This window comes from Cetorhinus maximus, chromosome 22 (assembly GCF_964194155.1).
Source record: "Cetorhinus maximus chromosome 22, sCetMax3.hap1.1, whole genome shotgun sequence".
NCBI lineage: Eukaryota > Metazoa > Chordata > Chondrichthyes > Lamniformes > Cetorhinidae > Cetorhinus > Cetorhinus maximus.
This window is the reverse complement of record NC_135900.1, coordinates 62,400,109-62,417,322: the sequence shown is the minus strand read 5'-3', so window position 1 is coordinate 62,417,322 and position 17,214 is coordinate 62,400,109. Positions and strand designations below refer to the sequence as shown.

The following is a 17,214-nucleotide window of genomic DNA, read 5'->3' as shown; positions in this document are numbered from 1 at the left end:
CCAGCTGGCTGACGAGGATCTGGACCTTTCTGTGCTGACGGTGAGATCAGTAGTGCTGTACCAAGTGAGGGTCCAGAAGTGCAATACCTTTCAGACAACCATGCTGTGAGTGAGTTCCCCTGTTCTGCAGACCCCTGCCATGCACTAATTATCTCACCTTGCTTTCGCAGGCACATCTGGGAAGAACCCCCTGCTGCAGCACCAGGTTGTGTAGTGTGCAGCAAGCTATGATGATGCGCAACATACTCTGGGGACTGTATTGCAGCGCCTGACCAGACCTGTCATGGCATCGGAACCTCATTTCCAAAATGCCTTTCGTTTGCTCCACCAAAGTCTGGTTTGCGGTATGAGCCTCATTGTACCTTTGCTCTGCTGCAGTCTGAGGCTGCCGCGTGGGTGTCAGTCATGTCCTCTGTGGGTAGCCCTTGTCCCCGAGGAGCCAACCCTGCAGCCCCTCTGGGCCCTGGAAAATGTCAGGAATCTGAGACCTGCTAAGGCTGTAGGATTCAGGGACAGTCCCTGGGAACCGTGCACAGACCTGTAGGATGCGTTTGTGACGGTCGCACACCAGCTGAACATTCCTTGCAGTTGACGGAGTTGACTGCTTGTTGCCATGGAGATCTAAGTTCCACTTGAGTGCTATCGATGACACCCTGCACCTGTGGGAAACCTGAGATGTGTGTAAATCCCAGCGCTCTTGCATCCTGGCTTTCCTAATCCCGGGCGAAATGAACAATGTTTTGTGCCTTTGCGAAGATGGCGTCCGTGACCACCTGGATACAATTGTGCGTGGGGGTTTGTGAGATCCCGCACAGGTCATTTGTGGAGCCCTGGACAGAGCGACTGGCGTAAAAATTGAGTGCCTCGGTCATTTTCACGGCCCCTGGCATTGGTTGCTCTCCAAGTCCCTGTGGCGCCAAAATCCTGCAGCAGGTGGCATATGTGACCGACCGGCGACACAAGTTCTCGGTCATCTGCAGGAATGACCAGTGCTGCCTATAGACCCTGGGTCTAGCGAGGTGCCTACGACGACAGCTCTCTGTGGATCTTCAGCTGCATGCGCAGGAGGCCCTACCACCCCTTCATCTTGAGGGAGCTGCTCCTCCTTTTGCCGAGCCAGGCACCTCTGCCGCTCTCTTCTGCTTCTTCTCTGGTCTCTGGAAGCCATGAGGCATACTGCTAAATCATGATCCTGATGTTCTCCTCCTGCAGGATCCAGGAGAGAGACATGTGGGTTAGCTTGTGTGTCCTAAGGACGTCTCTTGGTTAAGTCTGAAGACTCCAACACACATGTAGGAGAGTGCTGGCCACCAATTGGATGGCCAGTGTGTAGTGCTCTTATTGGCTGTCTGAAACTACGCCCACCTTGGTCCAACCCATTTGACCGATTGGCCACAGCTTCGGTCACTGGACTGCATGATGAGCTCTCAGCTCAGGCATTCTCCTAACCCACACTGCAAGGCTGCACTGTTAGCTCGAACCGTGGGGGAGACTGGTCCACACCTTAAAAATTTTCAAGGGGCTGTGAGCGCCTCCACCAGTGACTGTGCCATTGCCACCTTTCACAAGGGGATTGTAGAACTTGTTCAGTCGGCCAATTGCTCTGCTGCCCCCGAACACACATTCATTTGCAGTCTGTGCCCGAGGGGTGAAAAGTTCTGGAGCATTTGGTGGCACTTTCATGCTTCAGAGACCTGACTCCAAGCATGTCGATGGAGCTGCAGCTGAATGGTCTCAGCTGCAGAAAAATGCTCACTTTTGACAAGCTTTGCGCCGTGTGTGGCCACTTCCCTCACCTCGCCTCTCCCCACCTGCCTGGCATGTGCTTGAGTGTTTCCTAAGTCTGTCTGTGCTGCCTTGCTCCCCACTCCTGCCGCCACCTTCTGCCCCCACCGTCTCTGCCCCACTTGCCCCGGCACTGCACTGAAAGCCAGCCAGGAAAAAACAAATGTGCGGAGCCTCTTCCTTGATGTCCTAGGGGTGATGCTTGCGAGCGCTGTGCTAGGTTGTGTGCATTCACCTCCGAGTTCGCCTCGAAGTTCTACTCACCAAGTGCACGCCTTTTAAAGGCAGTCGTTAAGCACACCGTTCTGAAGTCACGCTGACATGAGTGATAAATGTGACATGGGGGGATGATGCTGGCGAGCTGAGCTTATAAATTAGATGCAAATGTAATAAAATGATGTTCCTGACGGGTGGAGTGGACAATCACAAACTGGGTTTCACGACGGCGTAAAACTGATTTTTGGCCTCTTCGCCATGTTGTCCTCCCACTGCCCGCCATGACACCCGACACCAACAGAGCTAGAAAATTCCGGCCATCGTCTTTAGCATGGTAAAATTCCCTAAGATGCTTCCTTGTAGCAGTAAGAAGCAAAATATGACACTGAGCCAAGTAAGGAGATATTTGGTCAAATGACCAAAAGCTTTGTCAAGGAGGGTATGTTTTAAGGATAATAATAAAGGAGGAACGTGAAGCAGAGCAGCAGAGAGAAAGAGGGTATTCCAGAGCTCGGAGCTGAGACAACAGCAAAGGTGAAATGATTATGATTGGCGATGTACAAGAGGCCAGAATTAGAGGAGTTCAGATAGTTTGGAGGGTTGTGCTATGGAGAAGATTAGAGGTAGGGATGGGAGTGGGCATGGAGAGAATCAATCAAATCTCTGCTATAGCAGGAGACTGTGACCTTAAATATTGAAACATGGGAAGTTGGTGGGCTCCGTGCAATGTTTCTGTAGGGGGGGATTTCTGTTTGGGACATGTTGATTGTGGATGTGGAGTTTTTCTGGGAGGGGTGTTTACGTCAGGAATGAAAGATTTCTGTGGGGGAGGGAGAGTTTCTTTGGTGGGGGAATGCTTCTGTAGGATTCGTGTTTCTGTGGAGAGGGGGAGTGTAGATGCATCCATGAGGTCACGGACGCTATCTTTGCGAAGGCACACAACTTTGTACATTTCACCCGGGATCAGGAAAGCCAGGAAGCAAGAGCGCTGGGATTTGCCCAGATCTCGGGTTTCCCACAGGTGCAGGGAGCCATCGACAGCACTTACATGATGCTCAGATCTCTGTTGCAACAAGGGGTCAACTACGTTAACCGCAAGGGGTTCCACTCGCTGAATGTTCAGCTGGTTTGTGACCATCACAAGCACATCCTGCAGGTCTGCACACGGTTCCCAGGGAGTGTGCACGACTCCTACATTCTCAGTCAGTCACAGATTCTTGACGTCTTCCAGGGTCCACAAAGGCTGCAGGGTTGGCTCCTCGGGGACAAGGGCCACACACAGAGGCCATGGCTGATGACACCCGTGTGGCAGCCTCAGACTGCAGCAGAGTGACGCTATAATGAGGCTCATGCTGCAACCTGCAACTTGGTGGAGCAGATCATCGGGATGCTGAGGATGAGGTTCTGGTGCCTGGACCTGTCTGGTAGAGCCCTGAAATATAGTCCACAGAGGGTGTCACATCGTTGTCGTCTGCTGTGTCCTTTACAACCTGGCGCTGCAACGGGGAGAGGAGCTGGCTGAGGAGGAGATGGAGGAGCTGGAGGTCTCCTCTGATGAGGAGGACGCCGACGGGGGATGAGGGTGAGGAGATCCACGAAGGCGACAATGACGGCGATGAGGTCATCGCATTAGCTAGACGAAGCATGTGTGCTCGGGAGGCCCTCAGCTGCTAGATTTGTGGAGGATGATGACAATAGTGAAGAGGCACAATAGATCTTCACATTGCATCTATGAACGTTTGACTCCAGTCTAATTCTCAGCAGCGCACATACCCTCTGTGATAATGCTCCAAACATGGAGATGCAGTGGAGGCCCTAATAGTCACTTGCTTGCAGGAGGATGATGACGACATGCAGTGAGAACATTCCATAGAGCTTCACATAGTCTCTGTGTGGCCGAGGGCAGCTCGCTTGCGCTCTGTGATCAGGGTTATATCATGGAGACATAGAAACATATAAACTAGGAGCAGGAGTTGGCCATTCGGCCCTTCGAGCCTGCTCCGCCATTCATTACGATCATGGCTGATCATCCAACTCAATAGCCTGCTCCCGCTTTCTCCCCATACCCTTTGATCCCTTTCGCCCCAAGAGCTATATCTAACTCCTTCTTGAAAGCACACAATGTTTTGACCTCAACTACTTTGTGGTAGCGAATTCCACAGGCTCACTACTCCCTGGGTGGAGATGTAGCCATAAAACTTTAAAAGCATCTGATTCTTTGTCTTCAGCACCTGAGCCTTTCAGGAGCACAGCGTCACTGGTCACAGATGCAGGTGAGATAGGGACCAGCTCCACCTTAGAGGTGCTGAGAGCACAGAGAGAATGACAGAACTCTGTGACTCCTGCCCACTACATTCTGGCAGCAGTGACCAGCACCACCGAGGTGCAGGCATCAGTAATGTTCCCAGGGAGTGTGAGGCTGGACCATCACTTTGGTCTGAAGGCTGCACAGAGCACAGGGAAGAGGCCCTGGACTGAGACACCTGCCTTTATCTTGTGCAGAAAAGTTTCACATCTGAGTGACATGAACACTGCTCATCAGAACAAGGAGCCACAGGCAGGGAGACATTCTTAGGAGTTTATTGCCAATAATGAACATTGTGTACAAGTGATTAATGCCTGTGCCCAGGCTGTGCTTCCTGGTTGGGCTCAGGTGCAGCTTGTCCCTGCCTGAGTGGGAGCTGTTGCTGTGTGCGGTGTACAGGCTGTGGCTGCTGCTACTGGGAGTGTTACACCCTGCTGCTATTATCACTTTTTCCAACATACTCCTCTGGACTTTTACAAGCTGCTCTGGTTTTGCTGCTGTCCAAGGGACACGAGAAACCGACTGCTGGTATTGTTGCTGGGGCTGCAGGGGCCCTGGAGCCTGCAAGGCCTGTGGCCTGAAGAATTGGAGGAGTGAAAGAGTGGAGGTCCTACAAGACAGGGAGGCAAGGACTTTATCATTACATCTGCGGTGGGTGTCTGGACTTTTGTTTGGTGGGGGCTGTGAAGACCGTGTTGCTTTAGGGGAGGAAGACAACTACTGAAGGGACTCGGGGAGAAGGGGTATGTGCGTGTGTCCATTTAGGATCTTGCGCCACTGCCTCCCCCTTGCCTCACCCGTGTCCAAGTCCAGGTAGCAGGTGCTGCCTGGTGAACAGGGGCAAACCTGACTTCCGTGTGCCAGGCAGTACCAGCTGCCTGGCGAAGACATCACCCTCTCCCTACGGGAAGAACAGCTAGGACCCCACCACCCCTCTCCACTCCACCCAGCAACACCCACCCACCCTGCACCCATTACCCTTTCCCCTTCTGTGCCTCCCTGTCCTTTTCCCCTCTCGCACTGTCTTTACACACCATCAGGAGGGAGAGGGTAATCCTTCTTTTCCCCCTCCCCTTTTCTAAGTGCTGTTGCTACCACCAGCAAAGCTTGGGGCAGGTGTGGCTCATCCCCCAATGGCTGCAGCAGGGTCACCAGTGGCCGGGCCCTTCGGGGCAACTGTGGAGGCGGTACCATCACCACTGACGGAGAGTGACTGCTCCCGTGGCCTCTGCTGCCCCGCAGCCCTGTCACTGTTCTGCCTCCTGACCAGGGCCATGGGGGTAAAGAGCTACATTCACCCCGAGATGACTGTAGAAACATGTGTGAAGGCTTTGGCTGGGGCTGTCGGCCCCTCGGCCATTGTTGCAGCCTCGTGCATGTATGGGAAGGTGATGTTCTTCCTGAGGTTCGAGCGGGCGGTGCAGCTGGCCCTGGCCAAGGATCTGGCAGTGGATCCTCTTGAGGCCACCGCAGAGAGGCTCGTGTTATCCAATGTTCCCGGTGAGCTCCTCCTCCCCCACCGTCACCAGTCAGGTCTGGGGCTGATCCCGCTCGGCCTCAGGGAGCCCAGCCTCCGATGCGTGTACTCCTTCTAGCACCAGGTCTTTGTTCACCTGGCCCGGGAGGAGTGTACACGGAGGGGCAGTTTGATGTCACCTTTGAGGGGGCTGTCTACCTCGTCTTCTGGTCAGCGGGTGGTGTGCGGTGCCATGGCTGCAAGAAGGTGGGGCAGGTCCAAAAGAACTGTCCCACCTCCAAGGCTGCCAATGTCACTCAGTCAGCTGCGACTGGCACCAGCAGTCCTCCCCCCACCTCCACTACATCTTCCTCCCCGCAAAGGGAGGTGCCGCTGGCAGCCGCCACCATCTCGGCTGCTGGCAAGGCTGGGGGGAGAGCCCCCGCACCGCGACGGAAGACCCGCCATGCAGATGTGGCCCCCCAAACCTCTCAAACTAACCCTGATCCCCAGAAATTCAGGGACACTGGCTTGGGGAGAAACATGGTCCGACCCTGGTGTCGTCCTCTCGTGGGCTCCCGGCTCCAGCGGTGATGGGGTGCATGACCTTGAGCCGGTGGTCGTCTTAAAAAGAATACACCAGCCAAAACAAAGCATCAAAACAAAACGGAGCATCTGGGGGGGGCTGGACAAGACGGCAGGAGCCTCACAGGTCGAGCTCTCCCCAGCCCCTAGCCTACCCTGGAAGAGACATCACCCTCTGAGGTGGGAGGACCTCGCGACTTGAGGTCGGATGTGTCCCCTCCCCCATTGAAGAGGTGGTGGTGTCTCTGCCCCATAAACCCTCGCTCTGCCCTCTGGGGGGAGCCCAAATCCCCAACCCCTTGCTGCAGTCGCCTGAGCAGCGCCCCTCGGGGGCTGGTAAGGGTATTGCCCTTGCACCAGCACCGACCCACCTTGTACCCCCGAGATGCCATCTGGCCCACCAGGGGACTGCAGCAGCCCCTTCATGGCCCCGGCCACTGGGTCATCGGGCAGCAGTGGCGAGGGGCGCCTCCCCCCTCCCTCCCAACCTTCAGCACCGGGCGCCTCCGTGCTGGGTTCCGAGATTTTTCCAGACTCGCCGGGCGACCCGGTACCTGGGGGATATTGGGGCTCTGAGCAGCCCTCTGCCCCAAATTCCAAATTCCCAAGAGGAGTCCAGAGAGGACCCCTCTGGCCGTGATCCTGGGGGTGGGATGGAGGTGGAGGTGGAGCCGACAGGCAGCTCCGAACCAGCCCCCAAACTCAATACGAGGGAAGGGGCGGAAGTTGGAGGTGACAACCTGGAGGAGGAGGACGTGTTTTCGGTGGTGAGCACCGGGGACGACTTGCAGTCGTTGTGAGGTGAGGTGGTGGATCCCCCTGGTGCCCCCCACCGATTCTCCCCTCATCCCTTTACGGGAACTCTGGGATTTTGTAGCGAGTAATCGCGGTCGCTGAGACAGGGTCCAGTCAGCCCTAGACCGGTGGCATTCGTATCCTCTTGTGTTCAGGTCCTCAAGGCCCCTGGGCTGGACTGGAACGTTAAGAGGAGGGTTCACACATTTCTCGCTGGGCTCCTGAAGGAGAGGGAGGATTAAAATAGTCCTCTCCTTCTTACACTAGGCATGGTGATGGCAGCACATACTTCTGAGAATGAAGACTACCATAGTCAGCCTCAACATCCACTGCAGCAGGGACGCACAGCGCAGGTTCCAGAACTTCTCGGTCCTCCGGGATGGGAAGTATGCGATGTGCTTTCTGCAGGAAACCCAGACCGTTCCGGGAGACAAAGCTACGTAGCTCCTGGAGTGGCGAGGTGGGGTCTACGTGAGTCACCCAGCCTCCAATTCTGGCGGGGTGGCTATCTTGTTGGCCCCACATTTTCAGCCGGAGATCTTGGGGGTCAAGGAGCCAGTGCCAGGCCGGTTGCTGCACCTGACTGTGCAGCTCAGGGGGTGCAGCGCTTCACTGTGTGAATGTGTATGCTCTCCTGGGTGCAGCAGCAAGCGAGCTTCTTTGAGGAAGTGTCCACTCATCTGGGCTCCATCGACGCGGGCGAGTGCATCGTCCTTGGGGGTAGATTTCAACTGACCCCTGGAGGCCCGGGACTGTTACGGTGCCCAGCACCGCTTGCTAGGTGTGAGTAAGTTGCGGGACCTGGTCGGGTCCTTCGACTTGATGGACGTCTGGTGACATCTCCACCCTGACTATAGCATTTTCTCTTGTGTCACTTGGAGTCGGAGCATCCAGACTCATCCGCCTTTACGTTTAGAAGGCGGACGTGTCCTGCGTTCCGGCGGCTTCTGTGCAGCCGGTGCCGTGCTTGGACCACCGTCTGGTGTGGGCGGAGCTCGGTGTGTTCTGCGCTCGGACGGGGTCCACGCACTGACACTTTAACAACCTGCTGCTGGACACGTTCTGTCGTTTCTGGGCCGGCTGGAGAAGGAAGCGGGGAGGCTTCCCCTCCTTGAGGCTATGGTGGGACGTGGGCAAGGCTAACGTCCGCGTTTTCTGTCAGGAGTACACGAGGGGGTCGACAAAGAGGCAGAAATCCAGGAAGAGGGCCAAACAGTCGGGTGGGACGACCCCCTCGATCGCCCGCTGCCTGGGCCTGTTAATGGCTAACTTGGCCAGGCCCAGGAGCAGGTTCATGAGGAGGTCCTCCTCCCTCCCGACCCCCCCCCCCCCCCCCCCCCCCCCTGCCCCGGGAGCATGCAGCAGTCCCATACAACAGCGGATGTGTCGGTTCACGGACTCCCAAGATGCCTGTGCCTTTTGTGGCCTTGTGGAGTCCATGGACCACGTCTATTTTGGGTTTCTTTTCAGGTTTCTTGAAAAACCTTTTGTTGTTGTTTTGTTTGCACTTCAGTCCCATGCTCCTGATCTACGGACACCCGGTGCGGAGGGGGAGCCGGGAGGGAGGAGGACCTCCTCATGAACCTGCTCCTGGGCCTGGCCAAGTTATACATTAACAGGTCCAGGCAGCGGGCGATCGAGGGGATCATCCAACCTGACTGTCTGAGCCTCTTCCACGGCTACATTCACAGCCGGATGTCCCTGGAGAGGGAGCACGCGGTGTCTACCGGCACCGTCAAGGCCTTCCACACCCGGTGGGCACCACGGGGACTTGGGTGTTTTATAGACCCTGTTAATCACATTTTGGTTTAATGTTTGTAAGTTTCGTTTACATTTTGTATTTGTTTTTGCAGTTTCCCTTTCAGGGGGCTGCCTTTTACTTTGTCCCTGATTTTGTTAATTTGGTTTATTTGATTGACTCAGAAGAGTTACATCTTAACCCTGCTGCTACATATTGGTGTTCCCCAGACATCCACAGTGGAGGTGGAGGCACCCTGCTAACTGCTATGCCTTATCATGACCTTGATAGGCATCTTCTGGAAGGCCAAGACCTGGAGGGCCCCGGCCTGCTTTCAGGGTCCTGCTGTGTGGCAGTGGCACCCTCCTCGACCTGTGGAGCTGGAGTCACAGAAAGAGGGAATTTGGATTGGCCAGTCACCTGGGTGGATGGCCCCAGGGTGTGCACCTGCTGATCCTCCTCCCTATGGGTGCCCAAGGGCTCCAGGCTGACTCCTTGAGGAGAAGGGAAAGCAGGAGTGAGAGCGAGCTGCCCCACGTGCCTCTTGCGTACACACTGTTGGAGGCATCAGCGATGGAGTTCAGCCCATGCAGCAGTGCAGGAGCAAAGTCCTGGACCAAGGTCTCCATGGCGGCCGCCATCCTACCAGTGTTGACCTTGGTGCGTTGGTATGCCAGTGCTGCCACCTCAGCCTGAACGCAGATGGACTCCTCCATCGTGCCTTGCAAACTGAGGAGTGCAGCAGACATCCCTTCCTGATGTTCCCGAGCTTGCCTTTGCAGCTCCAGCAACTGTGACATGACTGAGTCCAGAGGCTCGTCATCTGATTCACTCAGCAGATTCTGGTCTCCAGCAGCCCTCCGAGTGCTGGGCACCGGGGAAGTCCCTGCCGCTGCCTGCTCAGGATCAGACAGTGTGGTGTGCTCACCAGATTGTGATCCCGAGGCTACACTAAAGCTAAGTCCCACCAAGGTGTGTGTTTCTGAGCTGGTGCAGGGTGTGGATGAGCTCTGTGACGGGACATCAAAGAGGGTGCCTCCAGATTCCTCTTCTGAGGTTTCTTTGGGGCTTGATTGGAGGCCCTGGGTCGAGTACTCCGTCGGCTGTTTCCCAGATGTGCCTGTGGAAGCAAGGAGAGATAGTTAGTGCATGGCAGTGGCCTGTGAAACAGGACACATCACTCACAGCATGGTTCTCTGATGGATGTTGAACTGCTGGACCCTCACTTGGTAGAGCAGCGCCGACCTCACCGTCAGCACAGGAATTGTCCAGATCCTCGCTGGCCAGCTGGATGGCTCTGTTTTCAAAGTCCGTGAGGACCTTAATTTCAGGCATTCCTCCACCGGTCTGTGACCTCTCCCTCTTGTTGTGTGCCAGCTTGTCCTGCAGGAATAGAGATGGAGAGAGTGTAAGTGGGATGCCTGCCAGGCCAGATGATAAGTATGCCTGGCTTGTGTGGGTGGTCCCATGGACGGGATGAGGACAATGAAAGTAAGTGTGAGAGAGTGAATGGTGATGTCCCTTGAACCGGCATTGAGTGAGGGTCCTGTGGATGTGTGCTGGGTTTGTGAGTGTGTGAGTTGAGAGTGATGAGAAGAGTGACTTACCCTGATGGAACGGAGATCATCATTCATCTTTCGGCATTGGATGGCTGTCCTTCTCTGCAGGGCATTGTCGCTGACCACTGCTGCCACCACCTCCCTTGCTGGATTGGTGATGCTGCTGCCCATCCTGTGGCCAGAGCACAATCGCTTTGGGCCTCCATGGTGTCCAAAAGGCACTCGAGGGACATGTTATTGACCCTGAGGGCTGCAGTCTTCTTGCCTTTTGGGTCCAAGTATTTTGTGCAGCAGTCCTGGGCTGGAAGCACCGAGAGGTGTGCGCTTGGCTGCGCTTTAAATACGGTGTCTGGCGTGAAGAAGTTTTTTTTAAAATTCATTCACGGGATGTGGGTGTTGCTGGCTAGGCTAGTATTTATTGCGTTAAGGGTGGGGTTATGGTGTGGCAGCAGAATGGGAGCCGGCCCGCCATCAAAACCGTGTATTTAATCGGGAATGCATAATTAATGTGGTGGGATTGAGACGGTGCCACGTGAGAAGCCGCCAATGCGGCCGGCAGGTAAAACGTTGTATCTCCCACTCGCTACCACACTTTGTGCAAATCAGGAACGATTCTACCCATCCTCTCCACATCCACTCTGTCAAGAGCCCTCAGGATCTTTTACATTTCAATCAAGTCGCCTCTTACTCTTCTAATCTCCAGTGGATATGAGCCTAACCTGTTCAACCTTTCCTCATAAGACAACCCACCCATTCCAAGTATTAGTCTAGTAAAACTCTGAACTGCTTCTAATGCATTCATACCCTTCCTTAAATAAGGAGGCACAATACTGTATGAAATACTTAAGATGTGGTCTCACCAGTATCCTGTACAACTGAAGCATAACCTCCATACTTTTGTATTTAATTCCCCTCGCAGTAAACAATAACATTTTATTAGTTTTCCTAATTACTCGCTGTACCTGCATACTAACCTTTTGTGATTCATGCACCAGGACGTCCAGATCCCTCAATCTCAGAGCTCTGAAATCACTCATCAGTTAGATAATTACCTTTTTTATTCTTCCTGCCAAAATGAACGATTTCACATTTTCCCACATTATGCTTCATTTGCCAGATCTTTGCCCACTCACTTAACCTATCTATATCTTTCTGTAGCCTCATGATGTCCTCTTCACAACTTACTTTCTTACCTATCTTTGTGTCATCAGCAAATTTAGCAACCATACCATCCATCCCTTCATCCAAGTCATTCATATAAATTGTAAAAGGTTGAGGCCTTAGCATTGATCCCTGTTGCACACCACTCATCACATCTTGCCAACCAGAAAATGATCCTTTTATACCTACACTCTGTTTCCTGTTAGCTAGCTAATTTATCCATGCCAACATGTTACCCCCTATACCATGAGCTTTTATTTTCTGCAATAACCTTTGATGTGGCATCTGATCAAATGCCTTCTGGAAATCTAAGTACAGTACATCCACCAGTTCCCCTTTATCCACAGCACCTGTTGCTTCTTCATAGAACTCCAATAAATTGGTTAAACACAATTACCTTTACACAAAACCATGTTGACTCTGCCTGATGACCTTGAACTTATCCAAGTGCCCTGCTGTAACTTTAATAACAGCTTCTAACATTTTACCTACGACAGATGTTAAGCTAACTGGCTTGTAGTTTCCTGCTTTCTGTCTTCCCCCACTTTTTGAACAATGGAGTTACATTTGCCATTTCCCACTCAAATGGGACCTTCCCCGAATCTAGTGAATTTTGGAAAATTAAAACCAGCACATCAACCATCTCACTATAAACTTTTAAGGCCCTAAATTTTAAGGCCCTAGGATGAAATTCATCAGGACCCAGGGATTTGTCAGCCCACAGCTCCAACAATTTGCTAAACAATTTGTTTCTGTGGTGGGGGGCTGTTTCTGTGAGGTGGGTGATTCTGTTGGCGGGGTATTTCTCTGGTGGGGGTGAGGTTTATGTTGGGGGGGTTGTCTCTGTGAGGCTGGTGTCTCTGGGGTGTGTTTCTGTGGGATGGATTGTTTCTGTGAGGGGTGGTTTATCTGTGGCGGGGTTGGGGGGGGGTTGTGGGGGGGAGATTTCTCTCGGGGCGGGGAAGCATTTCTGTGAGGGAGGGAGTGTTTCTGTGAGGGGGTTTCTCTGGAGGGACGGTTGGGAGTGTCAGTGTTTCTGTAAGGGGTGGTTTCTCTGGGGGAGGGAGTGTTTCTGGGGGGGTTTCTCTGGGGGGTGGTGGTGGGGGTGGGGGGGAGTATATCTGTGGAGGGGAGGGAGTGTTTCTGTGGGGTCGCGGAGGGAGGGGGTTGGAGTGTTGTGTGTGTGTCGGGTCTGTGAGCTGGATGACTGTGTCTGAGGGTGGGATATCTGTGATGGGGCAATTCTATGTGTTGTTGTTTCTGATTCTCCTGCTCTGTGTTCTCTGGTGATGCTCTGTTGGTTTTTTTTCCAGCCCTTTTGGCCAATGGGAACTGGGATTGCTCGAGGATTTCTGGCCGCATTTGATGCTGCTTGGATGGTGCGGTGTTGGGCACAAGGTGCCGCTCCCCTGTGTGTATTAGCTGAAAGGTGAGAGCTACTGCTATGCTGGGCTATCCCTTCAGGGGCTGGGGTCTGGCTGGCTTTATCCCAATTTTCCTCCTCCTTCGAGGTAGACAGCAGTTCTGAATGTGTCCAGACTACAGCTGACCTTAGCCACACCCATCTTCCCCCTGCTGCAAGTACTTAGCCCTGCCCAGTGCTACCAGTGCTAAGCTTGAGTCTCCTGTGGTCCTTCTGCCATATTACAGTGTGAATGGGTTTTTCTTTAATACAAACCCATAGGACCAGGGGGAGGCCATTCAGCCCCCTGAGCCTGCTTTCTGTTCAATTCAATCACGGTCTCTCTTTCTCAACGCCCTTTACTCCCTTTTGCAACATATCTAATAATTTCTTCACTGCTGTTTTAAAAGCTCCAACTTAACCCCAACAACCACAGCCTTTTGTGGCAGTGAATTCCAGATTGCCAGCTCTGGATGTTTGTATGAGAACTGCTTTGTCATTGCCTTGAACAAACTAGATCTAATTTTAATGTCCCATTGATCTGGGCTCTCCCACCAAAGGAAATAGTTCCTCCTTAACTACCCAGTCAAATATTTGTAACATTTTAAACACTTTGATCTCACCCAAGTACCTGGGGAATTTAAGTTCAACTAAATAAATCTGGAGTATAAAACTAGTCTCACTAGTTATCATGAAAGTAGCATGTTGTTGTAAACACCCATCTGTTTCATTAATGTCCTTTAGGGAAGGAAATCTGCCATCCTTACCCGGTCTGGCTTATATGTGACTCCAGACCCACAGAGATGTGGTTGACACTAAAGTGCCCCCCGAAGTGGCCTAGCAAGTCATTCAAGGCGGCAGCTCACCACCACCTTCTCAAGGGGCAATTAGGGATGGGCAATAAATGCTGGCCTAGCCAGCGATGCCCAGATTTTCTGAAAAAACAATTAGATCAGCACAAGGGCCTTTCTGCCTAGTTAATGAATCATTTTCCCCTAAACCCCCATTCTCATTCTTGTAAAGCTGTGCTGTATTCTCTAGGACTTGGCACCCTTCCTGAGGTGCGGTACCCACTGAATGCAATATTCCAGATGGGGTCTAACCAAAACATTATGTTACGAGAGCAAAACTCCCACTGACTTGACTTCCAGCCCTTTTGATGTCAAAGCCACCATTATGCCTTTGATTTTTGAACATGTGAACAAGCTTTAAGGAGGTGACCAGGTGTGTAGATGAGGGTAGTGTAGTTGATGTAGTTTATATGGATTTCAGCAAAGCCTTTGACAAGGTCCCACATGGGAGACTTATAAAGAAGGCAAATGCACATGGGATACAGGGTAATTTGATAAGGTGGATTCAAAATTGGCTTAGTTATAGGAGGCAGAGGGTGATGACAGAAGGATGCTTTAGTGACTGGAAGCCAGTGTCCAGTGGTGTACCACAGGGATCTGTGCTGGGCCCCCAATTATTTGTCATTTATAGAAACTATATAGATAACTATGTGGGGGCTAGGATTAGTAAGTTTGTGGATGACACAAAGATTGGCCGGGTGGTTAACAGTGAGGTTGAGTGTCTTGGGCTACAGGAAGATATAGACGGGATGGTCAAATGGGCAGATAAGTGGCAGATGGAATTTAACCCTGAAAAGTGTGAGGTGATACACTTTGGAAGGAGTAATTTGACAAGGAAGTTTTCAATGAATGGCATGACACTAGGAAGTTCTAAGGAACAAAGGGACCTTGGCGTGTGTGCCCATAGATCTCCGAAGGCGGAGGGGCATGTTAGTGGGTGGTGAAAAAGGCATATGGGACACTTGCCTTTATCAAATCGAGGCATAGATCACAAATGTGGGGAGGTCATGTTGGAGTTGTATAGAACCTTGGTGAGGCCACAGCTGGAGTACTGTGTGCAGTTCTGGTCGCCACATTATAGGAAGGATGTGATTGCACTGGAGGGAGTGCAGAGGAGATTCACCAGGATGTTGCCTGGGATGAAACATTTAAGTTATGAAGAGAGGTTGGATAGACTTGGGTTGTTTTAGTTGGAGCAGAGAAGACTGAGGGGCGACTTGATCAAGGTGTACATGATTACGAGGGGCATGGACAGGGTGGATAGGGAGCAGCTATTCCACTTAGTTGAAGGGTCAGTCACAAAGGGACGTAAGTTCAAGGCGAGGGGCAGGAGCTTTAGAGGGGGATGTGAGGAAAAACCTTTTTACCCAGAGGGTGGTGATGGTCTGGAATGCGCTGCCTGGGAAGGTGGTGGAGACAGGTTGCCTCACATCCTTTAAAAAGTACCTGGATGAGCACTTGGCACATCATAACATTCAAGGCTATGGGCCAAGTGCTGGTAAATGGGACTAGGTAGGTAGGTCAGGTGTTTCTCACGTGTCGGTGCAGACTCGATGGACCAAAGCCTCTCTTCTGCACTCTGATTCTGTGAAGTGGTTTGTGTTCATGGACACATAAATCAATAAACAGCTCCAATATTCCAGTTTATCTTTCAGATCGACAATCTTCACATTTCCCCACATTGAACTCCTTCTGCTGAAGCTTTCATCAGTTAGTCTGTCAATGTGCCTTTGTAACTTGCTGCTTCCATCTACACAACACAGTGCTGCCCAGCTGAATATCATCTGTAAACTTGGATTTTAGTTTATTGTCCATTGTTCAGATTATCAATATTCTCGAGGAAAATATGATGAAGCCTCGTTACAGAACCAGCACTTGTCACATCCCACAATTTGAGAATGAAGCTTTTATCACTACTGTCTCCTACCTCCTAAATAATTAACTATGTCACCTAATTCTCTGCGCTCTCATTTTTGTGAATTATCCTAATATAGACTATTATAGTCAGTGTAAAGGACAGACAGGAAAAAGTTTCTAGAGTGTGTTCAGGAGAATTTTTGAAGTCACTTAACAATTAAGAATACACACGAGCTATCTGCTTCTGAATTCTAACTACCTGTATGAAAATCAGAAGGTCCCTTTATTCCTGAAGAGTCATATGGATTTATGACCCATGCAGTAGGTAAAGCAGAGTTATTTAAAAATCCCAGAGGGAAACTTTAAAATTATTGGTTATGACAGTTGTTTAAGTGTTATGTTTGAGATGCGACTCTAAACTCAGGAATCAGACCACTAATTCGAGGTTTTACATTAAACTAAATGAAACATTTTATTAATTACACAGGTTAAAATATATCCACATGGCTACAAATTACTATTATAACTTTTAACAAATTCCCAAACTAATCTCCATTAAAGGCAACAACAACCCATAGACTTAACCAAACACCAGGCAAAGCATTTTCACCGTACAAATTCAAAATGAGGTTCTTTCCATGGAGGAGCCAGTTGGAGGCTTGCAGCTGCTTTTTGATTTTACATTGCCTCTGCTCTGCACACCCAGCCCCATTGAATGTTAATTCTCATTGCATCAACAACCTCTTTGAACTTTATCTTTTAACAATGAAACCCCTTTCATTGTACCAATTTTATTGGTAATATAAACATATTGCTTGGTATCTGTTAGAAAGGCGTCAAGTTTTCATCCCACTTGTTGAATGCTCTATTCAAAAAATGCAAATGCACGCTAGGTTCCTGTTTACATCTCAAACTAGTACATCAAAGCACCCAAACTGGCTGGCTTTAATCCAATTAAGACATCCTGCAAACTAAACCTCTATTTTATAAGGAAAATATTTTCCAAAATATTATTTTTATATATATAAAATATCAGATTTTCTCTTCCAGCAATATGTATAATACGTAGATTAAATGGTTGTAATAATAAACTCCATCTGAAAAGCCTTGCACTTTTATCTCGAAATTTGTCCAAAAACTTCAAAGGATTGTGTTCTGTATAAACGATTGTTTGATGAATTGTTTGCACATAAATTTCAAAATGCTGCAATGCTAACACCAAACCCAAAGTCTCTTTTTCATCGTTGAATATCTTTCCTGTTGTACAGTTTCCGTGAAAAATACCCTATCAGTTTTTCAGTTCTAGTGTCATCTTCTTGTAACAGTACAGCCCCAATGCCTATATTGCTTGCGTCAATGGCCAACTTGAATTGCTTGGCATAATTGGGTACTGCCAAAACTGGTGGTGTAGTTAATACAGTTTTCAAAACTATCGAATGACTTCTGACACTCCAGTGTCCATTGAAACTTCTTGTTCTTTAATAGCTCAGTCAGTGGAGCAACG

At 50.9% G+C, this 17,214-nt stretch overlaps 1 protein-coding gene across 5 annotated transcripts in view; it reads left to right on the top strand.

Moving 5' to 3' along the window:
• mical3a (microtubule associated monooxygenase, calponin and LIM domain containing 3a) overlaps positions 1-17,214 on the top strand; it is a 301,509-nt gene that overhangs the window by 32,613 nt on the left and 251,682 nt on the right. For all 5 annotated transcript variants that reach the window (XM_078568426.1, XM_078568423.1, XM_078568427.1 and 2 more), the window contains exon 7: positions 12,914-13,029. In XM_078568426.1, coding sequence (XP_078424552.1) covers positions 12,914-13,029 — 116 coding nt within the window. The remainder of the gene's footprint in view (positions 1-12,913; positions 13,030-17,214) is intronic.